General features: G+C 42.9%; 1 protein-coding gene and 1 long non-coding RNA gene across 12 annotated transcripts in view; one reads left to right on the top strand and one right to left on the bottom strand.

Moving 5' to 3' along the window:
• Positions 1-13688, bottom strand: part of ZMIZ1 (zinc finger MIZ-type containing 1) — a 363974-nt gene that overhangs the window by 123988 nt on the left and 226298 nt on the right. For all 11 annotated transcript variants that reach the window (XM_081913507.1, XM_081913513.1, XM_081913514.1 and 8 more), the window contains one exon: positions 4843-4956. In XM_081913507.1, coding sequence (XP_081769633.1) covers positions 4843-4956 — 114 coding nt within the window. The remainder of the gene's footprint in view (positions 1-4842; positions 4957-13688) is intronic.
• LOC309371291 lies at positions 583-4051 on the top strand. Its single transcript, XR_014169019.1, has 2 exons — positions 583-848; positions 3932-4051. It is a non-coding gene; the product is annotated as an uncharacterized lncRNA (long non-coding RNA).

Consider the following 13688-nt stretch of genomic DNA (forward strand, 5'->3'; position numbering starts at 1 on the left):
CTCTGAGTAGTTTAATGCAACCCAGAGAGTATAGGATTGCTAGCCTCCTTGGCCACAAATGATTTCCCATGTAGTTCAACAGAAGCCTCCAGAATTCTCTATCCTCTCCCAGCTCCCCTAACATGTATTTCTCTCCCACTGCCGACTGGGAAAAAGACAGGTTCTCAAGAGGCCCCTTTTTCTCACAATCCACCTTGGCAAAAGGAGAAAAGATGTGCTGTTGAGGCATTCTGCTCAAAGGAAACCTGTAGCTACTGTCAACTGCCTTGTGGTCAAAAAATGAAATAAAAATTAAAAGGACATGCAATGAAATTCAACCAAGGGGAAGCGAGGAAGTCACTTAACAAAGTTAATACCTGTAAATTTTAATAAGGCTATGATTTATGTTTGTTTTGTTTGTTTTGTGTGTTTGTTTGTTTATATTATTGTGAAAACAAATAATTTTTTGGGGGGTGGGGAATGAAATAAAAATGGCTCTCACACTCACAAACTTGCTGAGAAAAACAACAACAACCAGGACAAAAAGACATTTAAACACATGGGTTCCAGGTGACTGAATTATTGGTTAAAAAATATGGGGGGCACAGAAAATTAAATGGCAGCCCCCTCTAGCCTCTAACCGCCCCAGCTACAGGCCTAGCTGCATTATGGATTCTTCCCATGTGACCTAGAACCACTGATGTCACAAGACAAGTGCATGGAAGACAAGATATGGCAGAGCAGCAGCTGCCTCCTTCCCTTGGTCCACCTCTCTAAGTGTTGTCTATGCTAACTGGCAGTGGCTCTCCAGGGTGACAGACAGGTGCCTTTCCAGCCTAACCTGGAAAGAGGTTTGAACTCTATGCAAGGTATGTACTCTGCCAGTGAGCTACAGCCCTTCTGTCTTCTAAAGTTAATTAAATGCACCAGCTTTGCAACTATGGCGCTGCATTCTAACTCAATTAAACTAGTGGGAAAGTTGGCAGCAGTTGCCGAACGAATGCTCCATTTGCTGCTTTATGAGATCAGAACCCTTAAAGTGCACTTATAAAATAGTCTGCTCTCATTATTCTACACTTAGAAGAGAGGCGGCCTTACAAATTAAGGCTGGGAGAGACAACTGGCAGCTCAGGAGCCAAGTCTGGCCCCGAGCACGGTCCCTGAACCCCAAACCCTGTTCCTTATGCATCTTAGCCACTTCCTTCCAAGCCAAGGTAAAGGGCAAGGGGCTTTTTAATCTTCTCCACCAGTGTGGACAGCAGCAGATGTTCTGGCAAAGTTGTCTCTTTATTATCCATCCCACCTGCTGGCTCCGGTGCTGGATGATCCAAGGCATCAGGCAAATGAGAGCAGCTGCAGAGAGGGTTAATGGGCCCTTTGCCCTTAGCTTGGATGGGGGTAAGTCAGTGGCCAAAACCAATGCTGTTGGTCCTTGCTTGATCCAAATACGGAACCTGTTAAACATGAGTTGCCAACTAAGGCAGTGTTTCTCGGACTTGGATCTCTAGCTCGACTACAACTCCCATCATTCCTAGCTAGCACAATCAGTGGTCAGGGATGATGAGAGTTGTAGTCCAACAACAGCTGGAGACCCAAGTTTGAGAAACACAGAACTAAGATTAAAAACTCAACATATATATTTACTGTATTTTTCACAAGAGGGTGAAATCTAGTGAGAATCTAGTATGGACAAGCAGAACGTGAAAAAGAAAAGGGCAATGGGAGTAGCATGATAAGGGAAGCTGAAGAGAGGTTTTCAGGGCTGAAAAAAGAAGGGGGAAGGATGAGCAGACTCTGCAAGCTGAAATTCCAACTCCATTCCCAGAAAGTTCAGAATTCAATTTCTCCCTAGTGCTGATCCCATCATAATGAAAGAATAGCTTGCAAATGAAGATGCAAGAAGTGGGTCTGATGCAAGCTGACAACAGGAAACTACACAAAGCAAATCAGCCCACCATTTTTTCCTCATTTCTGCAGGAAAAAAGTGCTTTTCCACACTGCAGCCTGCAAGGGTTCCCTTTATATTTTCAAATAGAAAACTGATTACTTGGCTGCAGCTTTCTCTGGTTCCCTCATCACATCATCATATTGCTAGGAAAATGTCTCTTAACCTAACTCTCCTGCTAATCAAGAGTTTAATAACCGCTAATTACAAAACTCTCAGTGAATCTCATAACTGGTAGAAAGAGACAAGTGCATACCCCCCCTGCTGGTGTCAGAACGAATTTTTCCTCATTTAATTTTGCAAGCTTTTCAGTTACTGAAAAAAATGGCAACCAGCTGCTAACTCATATTGTTCTGTTTTAAGGCACTTGAGAGTGTGCTTGAAATTATCTGAATATTTATTGTCTTCTCACGTTTCTACAATATCTCAAAGCAACATGCAATCAAATTATACACATGTAAAAAGAACAAAAACACACGTAAAAAGGAAACAAAAAATACCAGTACTAAACCAGAATAAATGAAAGGTGGCAACAGAAATATCTGCAAATAAAGTTTGCAGGCTGGATGGTAATTTCAGTTTTACTTTTGGCAACAAATAAAAATTTAAATGTTGATTAAGAAATAAATCAGAAACTTTTACCTAATAATAATTTGAGGTAAAGGTAAAGGTACCCCTGCCCGTACGGGCCAGTCGTGTCCGACTCTAGGGTTGTGCGCCCATCTCACTTAAGAGGCCGGGGGCCAGCGCTGTCCAGAGACACTTCCGGGTCACGTGGCCAGCATGACGAAGCTGCTCTGGCGAGCCTGCACCAGCGCAGCACACGGAAATGCCGTTTACCTTCCCGCTATAAAGCGGTACCTATTTATCTACTTTCACTTAAGGGTGCTTTCGAACTGCTAGGTGGGCAGGAACTGGGACCGAAAGACGGGAGCTCACCCCGCTGCGGGGATTCGAACTGCTGACCATGCGATCGGCAAGCCCTAGGCACTGAGGTTTTACCCACAGCGCCACCCGCGTCCCCCTATAACTTGAGGTATAATCATTAAATAACCCAATGTATAAAAAACACTCTAGAGCATTGAACACATAACAAAGATTTAAGTAGATAAGAGAATTATGTTACATACATTCCATTTTGAATAAGGTTTCTAAAGAGAAGTCCTAGATATGGTTCCTTAGAGTCAGAGTTTTCTAACATATCCTTGCCCCACTATTCAGAGGCAAATGTGGCCATTCATTAAAAAAACCAACAAGACCTGGTAACGATGTGTCTTTAGCTATAAGACACATTGTTAAGGTTTTTTTGTTTTGTTTTTTTGTTTCCATATTTTGTTACAAAAAGAATGTGTTTCCAAAAAAACGCTTTTATGCCTATAAATGGTATTAGTAACACTCAAGAGGCAGGGATACTGTAAATGGAGGTGAGGCTTGAGAATCCAGGTTGCTTCTACACTAAAACTTTTTTCTTTGCACATTATGCCCTTTTTGTTTCTGCTTTGTTCTCAGAGCAGCTGGGGAATTAGTGATGAATTGTTCTTTAATTAGTCAGCTTTTGTTGGTGGGGGAGTGCCTTACTAGTTTCCATTTATATTTATTTTTCTTTGAAACCAAACTAGCATTAACAACAATAACACCAACAATATTATTTCGTTTATGAATCACTTCTCACGAGGCACCCCAAAATGATTTACAATATAATTTAAACATGCATAAAACTGTGTAAGACACACACACACATATAATAATGCAAGAATATCAGGAACTAAAGCCAACAGTCCTTCCTATACCTCCTGGAAGGAACGGAAGTTGATGAATTAAGGGGCAATTAAGGGGGAATCCCCAAGTTACAATGAACAGGAAGAAATAACAGAAGTGGAAGCTACAAGAAGAAAATGTTCAATTAAAGGCTCAGTAGGCCTTACTAGTACTCTGCCTCTTCCCACTAGACAGGCTAGTGCTTAAATAGTGATTTATATTATATTATATTATTTATTTTTTAAACAGATCTGAAAAACCATGGATAAACAACACATCAAACACTGAACTGCAGTGATTTGGCAACAGCAGCTTACAAGGCCAGAACAAATGTAGCTTCAGCAGTAAAGATGTGTAATGTACGCACCATTTCTGTGTGGAGATATTACAGTTGGGTTTGAGAGAATAGTGGCTTTCCTGTGGCCATTCAGTGAGTCTGTGGCTATAGTAGCTTTGAACCGGAGACTTCCTGGTTCACACCACACATTCTCAGTCACCTTACCGCAGCAGCTCACTTGTTGAATATGTTTGTGTGTACACTACTATGCAGTATGTAGTATTTAATATAATGGCACCGTCCCAAACACAGCTGGATTGGGTAGGAAAGGGGAGAGGGGAGACATAGGTGGAAGGCAGAACTAAGGCTAATATATGCATGGTCTAAGACAGGATTGTAAATAGCCACTCAACAAGTCCTCTGAGACAAGTCAGAAGCCCAAGCAATGAAGACCAGAAACTTCACAAAAGCAATTTCCTTTTATTTCGTTTAGGCCATATGAATAACATGGATATATATATATAAGCAATGGGCTTGTAAACTTTTTCATGGACTGGTAGTTTTTCTTGACTGATTTGCAAAGCCAGCCAAAATCCCCGAGTTTAGTCCTAAAGCCCTGAGGAGGAACAAATCCACCTCTCAAATCCAACATCTTCTAACCTTTAATGATCTCTTACCCCACAACTTACAGGATGAGAAAACTCAGGTGCTCTGTTAGAAAAGAGATGGAGAGGTAAAGGAAGAGGAATAAGAGGGTAATGAATCAGTGTATTTAGCTGCACAGCCTCCACCTCCTCCTCCCCAAACCAGCCGTCCTTAGGGATGCAGGCAGCAATTTAAAATGCCAGTGGAAAAATATTCTGCTGCACCAGAGTTGACATACCGTCAAACAGCCCATCAGGCTCTGTTCAAAGGGCCTCTGGAACGCTCTCGGATCGCCACACCAGTCCAGGAGTTCTGTAGCTGCATTGTGGAAGTTGGCAGGATTCTGTAAGTGCTGGGAGAGAAGGGAAATTAAATATAATTAGGTAAATAGATGCTCTCCAACTAAATGTGTTTTAGATTAGGTATTTTATAGGTACAGCTGGCACAGGTTATATACACAGTATCTAATTTTCTCTCTCACGGATATGTACCAAAATCCGTAACCAATCCTGGCACATAACGTCCAACTGTAGTTATTTGACCTGGCTGAATGCCACCATCTTTGCTTTGGCAACTGGACCCAACAGTGTTGCTAATAGACACATAGCCTCAAAGTTCTGAAATTCACAATATTTGTCTGCATATTCTCACTAGAATCCTGACAATCCTTTCACACCAAGTCTAAAATCAGAGACATAGGCTATGCTTACCAATTACTCCTTTGTCTATATATAAAGTAATAGAATGAGTTCACGTCCATCTGCTCTCTTTCCTCTTCCTTCTTGGTTACAACATTGATATGCAAAATATGCTAACAGTACAAAGCTGCGGCATACAAATTGGACTCTCTCGCTCATATGCCATATATCCATTGTGGTCTTTCACAGTACTGAGCACTTTTTAAAAACCATTTCTTAGCCAGTGAGATCTGGCTTTACTGGGTCTGCCTCAGTGTCCCAGGCTAACTAACCTACCCATGCCAGGTGCGAGCCCTCCTGAGCTACTCGAAGGAAGGGCAAGGTACAATAGTAATAAAGTGGGAAAAATAATAAATGGAGGGAAACTACTGCATCTAAGTATTTCAGTGACGACGACATAAGTGAACATATTGAAGATTACAGAAGAAAGATCACACTGCTTCTCCACCCTAGCAGAAAAAAGAATTTATCTCCTATTATGCCTAGGAGGAAGAAGTGAATTTGTGCCTGATGGACACCTGCTGAGTTAATGCATTCTTCACTATCTCATTCTCTGTGGGACTGACCAAATCACAGCCATGTTCTACGGAGTTCAGTTTCTGCCCTTTTACATCAAAGTACTCTAACCATGAAAATTATTAAGAAATTTAGAAGATGGAAAGGATTTTGCCCTTAAATCTCTACATAATTTGCTTTCAAACCCCTTGAGAAGAGACCACTGTGATGGATGTTTATATATTCCATCTCTTTCCTTATCTTAAGTAATTTCTACAAGGACTTGGTATTCACTTCAGTAACTAAAGTTCTATATATTCCTTTGGTGCTTATACAGTAAATGCAAACATAATATAATATGTACCACAACAGAGGACTAAACTGCATATATATCATACAATACATAAGGGCCTACCAACATAGTACCGTATTTTTCGCCCCATAGGACGCACCGGCCCATAGGACGCACCTAGTTGTTTTTTTTTTGGGGGGGGGGGGAATAAAGAAAAAAATATTTTTATCCCCCCCTCATGTGCGGGGCTGGGGCGGGGGAAGCGCCCCACGGCTAGCGGAGTGCTGCGCGAAGCCCGAAGCTTGGGGCGTGCTGAGCTCAGAGCGCCCCAAGCTTCTGGGTGCAGGCAAGCTCTTCATTAGTTGTGGGAGAGCTGCGTCTCCCATGGCTAGCGGATAGCTTCCTGAAGCCTGGAGAGCGAGAGGGGTCGGTGCACACCGACCCCCCTCTGGCTCTCCAGGCTTCAGCGAAAGCCTGCATTCGCCCCCTAGGATGCACACACATTTCCCCTTCATTTTTGGAGGGGGAAAAGTGCATCCTATAGGGCGAAAAATACAGTAACTTCAACTGGAAAGGTGGGAGCGGCAGTTCTGTGGGCTTCTTAACAGTCCGTTGTCAGTATGCTCACTTAACAATGATTCAGAACAATTTTGGGGGGTAAAGCCAATGCAGTTAAACTAGTGTAGCACTAAAATACATTTCTAGAATAGAAAAGCAGTAGCTAGCTATATAAAAGACACATTCTCACCCCTACCATCTACTGAGTTGTTCTCCTGAGAAAGGAAACACTGCTATAGTTAGTAGTAGTAAGAGAAACATCCACCTCTCCTTTTTGTTCAAATTCTGCATCAGGAAAATTATTATTCAGTAAAACTAAAATAAAGAACTATTCTTTTGCATCCTGGGGTGCAATTTGCATACTGTATCCTTACTCTTCCCTCATCATTTTGACAGAACCTGACTTTTTAGAAGGAACAAAGAGTGTGGACAGTAGGCATATATAAGGAGATATAACTCAGCTAACTTGAGTGGCATAATTGTCAAATCAGAGCTGCGATCAGGAAGTCCCTTGGTTAAATTTCACTTCGTGCCCTAAGTTGCTGTTCCCTCAGCCCACCATCTAAATAAAACATAATACTGTTAACTGATATGTCATAATGATTACCAAGGTAATGTAAGGTAAATGCTTTGAACATCTGCAATGCCTTACATAAATACTATTACTACAGAGGTGGGTTTAGGGCAGCATGACTGGTTCTGCCACACTGGGTGCTGAGCCTAGGGGGTGCGCAGGGCACCACAACTATGACATAGTGAAGGCAGGAGGCGGGCACTGAATGTTGGCCTCGCATAGGGCATCGCTGAAATTTGAAAGACCCAAGTCTGCCTCGATTATTATGCTTATTGATGTTATATTTTGGCAGGAGAATTTGCCTCTCTTCAAGGCAATGCAACTTGCCCAATGAATATAAACAGAGCCTGCAGGTGCCAGTACCCAAATATTTCAGTATAGATGTTGAAAAGGGATCTTTTGATTGAATCAGCTTAAACTCAGTGCTTTCCCACAGTAAATCCATACTGTAGACTCTCCTCAATTTCAACTTAGCTGCAATTTCTATGCTGAGCATGTGAAGCCCATTTGGTATTAAGGCTTGTCCGAACTATGTGGGGTTCTGTGTGTACAGAATACCTGGTGCTTGGTAGGTCTGATGAGCATTTCCCAGACAACATTACCCTAGCAAGAGCTTCTACTGTTTAGGAGTTTTGTGTTAGGAGTTAGTATTATGGTTCTGGGCATTCAAACCCCTATACTGAATTGCTGAAATTGCACTTTGCATTTCTTTGTGCACAGTTCAATATATGTGAAAGCGCTAGATGGGATAGGAGTAATTCTGCAGCAATCCTGGGGGAAGCTGGGAAATTGTCCATGGAATTCACCCCCACCTCCCATATTTTTCCATGTGAATTGTGAATGAACGCAAAATTGAACAAGTGGAATGACTACAATGGGCCTGTTCATATTTAACAAGCCATGGCTAAATGATTTACTGGGATTATGCCTGATTACTCTTACTTTGCTCCTTCCCAGGTGCAACTGGGAGCAGCCATAAGCCATGTTTTGTTGTTATATCTGAACTGTGATCATAGTTTCTCCCTAACAAATCATTATCATCATAAAGTCAGCAACAAATCATGGCTTCATGTTGAGTAGTGAGCATGGTTTGTTCAGGAGACATAAACCACAATCCTGGGTCTGAACATAACAACAAGCCAAGGCTTAATGGCTTGGTGCTCCTGTTTGCAGCAGCATAGGAACAAAGCACAAGTGATCCTGACAAGCCATTAACTGTGGTTTATCATTATGTGCAAACAAGGTCAATGTTAGCCAAAGTTCTAATTAACTTTTTTTCAGGTGACTACCCCAAGGAAGCACACAAATTTATGTGCACAGCTCTTGAGGCTTGCTAAAATAGTATGTTAACAATTCTCAGTTTCTTAATGTCTTTTTTTCAGAAATCTAAACGTAACAGTTGTCATGCCTTAAAACGCTTTACATGATTTTCCAAGTGGAAAACTGAACATTTAAACCACACTAACTATACTTTATTGATTCTTTTTTTCCTAATCAAGTATTTCTGTTCAAATACTTCTGGGAAATCCTTTCAGGTGTTTTTAGTTGCGCTTACTAAATGTAAATCGAATAAACATGCTAAATCAAATCTCCATCAATTTAGGGTAGGAGAATACTTTCTGGAAAACTTTCTGATTCATTTTTTTCTGCAAACCATACTTCGCTGAAAGTGAGGCTATTGCCTGCGACACCCCACAAGACTAGCAGCGCTACAGCTCCTTTAACCACCCTAATGCCATTTATTTGTATAGTACTTTAAAAAAAAAATCAGTCAAGGGGACGACTTCTCTCTTACTGCACTGTAGTTGGAAAACCTTCATTAATATCCCTACCCCAAGGTGGACTCCTTGGCAGCGCAAGCTTCAACACGCAGAGTCTTTAGCTGTTGTGCATAGTTGGGGCTGGGGGTAGGAAGCCAGCATGTAGATGACTTGGCTGGATCAGGAGAAAGGCAAAGGCAAAGAGCCAGGGAGCAGGCAAACAGACCAGACAGTATTCAGGGAGACATGGGGCTGAGCAACAAGACAAAGGAAAACAAATGACTCAGCAAGGCACAGACACGAAGCTTGAAGCAGGAGCCCAACAGGAGCTGCTGAGAGACTAGAGCCAAAGAAAGCAAAGAAATTACAGTGGCCTCATATGAGCTTACATTCCAAGGCAGAGCAGATCTGATGGCAAACGGGGCACAGAGAATGGGGGCACGCTGCAGGAGTGTGTTGAAATGTCTTAGAATCATAGAATTGTAGAGTTGGAAGGGACCCTGAGGATCATCTAGTCCAACCCCAGGAAAATGTAGCTGCCCAATGTGGGAATTGAACCTGCAACCTTGGTATTATCAGCACCATGCTGTAACCAACTGAGCTATCCAGGCTAACATCCAGACTGGAAAGGGCAGGGGAAGAGAAGAACGAACACAATGGCACAACACTTTCAACAGACCAAGGCCCTAAAACACTGAATTCCAATGTATGTATGCACTGAGTTTTAAGAAGCCAATAAAAATAGAACTTTTGCAGATTGAAACCTGATTGAAAGCTGAAGGGCATCACAGAGGTAGGTAGAGAACCTACCTATAGTGCAGAATGAAGTTTGAGATGTGTGACAAGAGACACTTCTTTAAGCAGAGAAGACAAAACAGATGGTATCACATGCCAATATGTTTTAGATTCTGCACAAGAGCAGTAATAGTTCAAATGAAGAGCACTCAGGGCTCAAGTTATCTTATCAAGGCACAAAAGAATGACAGCAACAATATGGAACAAAATAATCACACTGCAAGCACTCTGCTTAGCTTGATTTGCTGCTGAAGGAAATAAGTGCAGAATCTTAATATAGGATAATGCATATTTGGGGGCAGGGTATTTTTCTTTTCTTTGAAACATGTCAGACTCTGAAGACATGGAGCTAATTTGCCACATCTTAACTGCTCCTCAAAAGGAATGTCATGCAAATATGGCCTGTTTGAGTAGCAAACTACTTAACTATGCTAAACAAGTTACTGCATTTATTTATGGGATGCCGTGCCAAATTATGAAGGCTGACTCAAGCTGCCTGTTTGTTTTGCCCAGTTACATCTGCTCTGCTTCTTGCTTTAATTGAACTGCTAAACAGCAACACAACTAATGATGTGGGTGCTGAATGAGTGCGTTTGCATTTACGTCAATCAAGGGTCGCCTAGGGCCCCTTCATATATTGCTGCAGTGGCATGGAAGCTGCTTTCTGAGGGTTTTTTCCTCTGCTGCCACGGTACTACTTAGGAATCCCAAAACACATGGGTGGGGCCAATCATGTGGGCTGATGATCTGGTAGAAAGGACCTGTGAGGCTGGAGACACACGAATGCTTGCAATATTACTGAGGTGTTCATAAGAAGATGCCACAGGGAAGCAGCCCCAACACTGCCATGGAATGCCCTCCCATCAGATGTCAAGGAGATAAAGAACTACACAATTTTTAGAAGACATCTGAAGGCAGCCTTCTACCGGGAAATTGTTAATGTTTGATGTTTTGTTATGTTTTATATGTGTTGGAAGCCGCCCCCAGTGGTTGGGGCAACCCAGCTAAATGGGTGGGGTATAAATAAAATAAAATAAAATGAATAATAATTGTAATGTATGATGGAACAGGTCGAGTAATAAAATTACATACACAGTCAGCCATTAGGAAAGCAGTGGGTGCCAGGCTCTCCCCAAAACTACTTGAATAACACCTCAAATTCACCCATACAAACCACACAGATAGAAAAAAGCAATTGCTACCAATCAGCGTCAACCTTTTAAAAAATCCTGGCATTGAGTCTCGGTGTCTAAAAGTCACCCGCCCCCCAAACGGAGGGAAGTACCGGTAGTTTTTTTTCTTTCTTTCAAGCTGTATTTTTGCCATTGCCTGGCAGCAACACTAACAAAACTCTTCTGAGTGTCTGATGACTGGTGTCTGCCATTCCCATTCTCTATTACTTTACATCACAATGTAGCCTCTTTCCAAAGGATTTTTTTGGTTGTGGGGATTGATAAAAGTGTAACCGTGCTATGAATATGATCTGTCCCTCTAAGCTGCAATCCTATGCAAACTTCCTTGAGAGTAAGCAATGGAGCTTACTTCCAAATAATGCGCATCTAGGATTTGGCTGAAAATAATGTTAAAGCAGCTGCCATTCAAGCCACCATTGATAGTGAGCATCTGATCATGAATTTGGTGTGTGTGAGAGAGACGAAGTGTGGGTCTGAGAGTCAAATAAAATGTTAGATGTGAATATAATGCTTTTCTCTGGACCAAAATAAATCCATAAAGGGCTTGTAAATCACTCACTGTAATTCTTAATGTAGCTTTTTATTAGTCCAAAGCCGTAGACATTAAGAAGCTGCGTTAGCAATCAGACTACTGTGATCTCAACCCCCTTCCATTGTATGCACAGGAAATAGTTCATTCACAAAGTCTTTCCCTTCCTCACTCCCTGACATTAATTTCCCTGGCTACCACGGAACTAAAATGGGACAGCAGGCTGAGATACTGGAAAGCATTTTTGATATGGATGTACAGGACACAATTCTTTGTATTATGTTTGAACAACAGTTTGACCCCTAGACCCCTTTTAAAGGAAGAGAGGAAAGATGTAAGATACCGTACTTTTCGCACCATAACACGCAGTTTTTCCCCCTTAAAAAGTAAAGGGAAATGTGTGTGCGTGTTATGGAGCGAATGCAGGCAGGAGGAGCCATTCTTGCTGGCTGTTCGGCAGCCTCTTTTCCTCCGCTTGGCTCCCTGAGAAGCCGGCAACAGCTGAGCAACAGCTGAGTGTCGGGAGACAGCCTCTCTCCTGTCTGCCTGCTCTATGGCTTTTTAGCGAGGTGGGAGAAGGGAGGCAGCTTGGAAGCCGGCAAGAGCTGCCTGCAGCTGTAAAAGCCAAGGTGGGAGAAGGGAGACAGCCTCTCTCTCTCCTGTCTGCCTGCTCTATGGCTTTTTAGCGAGGTGGGAGAAGGGAGGCAGCTTGGAAGCCGGCAAGAGCTGCCTGCAGCTGTAAAAGCCAAGGTGGGAGAAGGGAGACAGCCTCTTTTTCTCAGTGTCTGCCTGCTCTATGGCTCTCCCTTACACACATGTAAGTGGTTCTTACTCTGCTTTCTTTACAATGAGCTGGAAGGAGGGACAAAGAGGGCATCCCCTTCCGTCCCTCCCCCAGCACCTCACCGGTAAATTCAAACAAAGCAGCTTACAAGGCTCGTGTCCCTGCATCTCCTCTTTTTGCTTCGGTTCGAGGCAAGGCAGCTGCACAAATGTGAGTTCCCCCTCTCTCTTCCTTCCCTCCCTCCCTCCCTCCCTCCCTCTTCCATCTTCAAAAATATTGGGGAGACAGCCAGGTAAGCCCCACTCACATACCACAATGGGGGATGACTCCCTCAAATATTTAATGGGGGGGTGGGGTGAAGGCACCTAGGCCCATAGGAGTTAGCTGCTTTGCCTAGGACAAATGTGAGCTCTCCATCTCTCTTCCCTCTCTCCCTCCCTCTTCCAATTTCAATAAAATATTGGGGGGGGCAGGTACAGGTAAGCCCCATCTCACAGACTGCAATGATGTCAAGACAAAGTGCATGCACACTGGTACCTTATATGAATGGCAATGCCCATCAGCATGGGGGGAGGATGACTCCCTCAAATATTTAATGGAGGGGGGGGGGTGAAGGCACCTAGGCCCATAGGAGCTAGCTGCTTTGCCTAGGACAAATGTGAGCTCTCAATCTCTCTTCCCTCCCTCCCTCCCTCCCTCTTCCAATTTCAATAAAATATTGGGGGGGCAGGTACAGGTAAGCCCCATCTCACAGACTGCAATGATCTCAAGACAAAGTGCATGCACACTGGTACCTTATATGAATGGCAATGCCCATCAGCATGGGGGGAGGATGGCTCCCTCAAATATTTAATGGAGGGGGTGAAGGCACCTAGGCCTATAGGAGTTGGCTGCTTTGCCTAGGACAAGTGCGAGCTCCCCCCCTCTTCCTTCATCACTGTATTGGAGATACCATACATTACTGACAGTTCCTTCATTCACGTGGTTACAAAGCACGGATCCACATGGATCCTCAGGATTTTTGCATTGGGCTACCCCAAACTCATCGTTAGATCACATGTCTGTGGCCACAGCATGAACCACAAAAATCATACATCCACTGTTTTGTTTAGAATATTTTTTTTCTTGTTTTCCTCCTCTAAAAACTATGTGCGTGTTATGGTTGGGAGCGTGTTATAGAGCGAAAAATACGGTACCCTGTAATGCAACTTATCTGTCTTAACTATTGAGATACCACCACAAAACATATTACACACATTAATGACACAATCCTCTATGAAGCTTGTTGCAAACAAAAGATCAAGCATGGCCTACAATGCGATACCTTAAGCAAGCCTTCTCAAAACATTGTATCTTGCTAGTTTATTTCAAGTTAAACCCATGCAGACCCTGAATATTTCCTCTAT

Source organism: Podarcis melisellensis, assembly GCF_964234715.1.
Source record: "Podarcis melisellensis genome assembly, chromosome: 5".
Lineage (NCBI taxonomy): Eukaryota > Metazoa > Chordata > Lepidosauria > Squamata > Lacertidae > Podarcis > Podarcis melisellensis.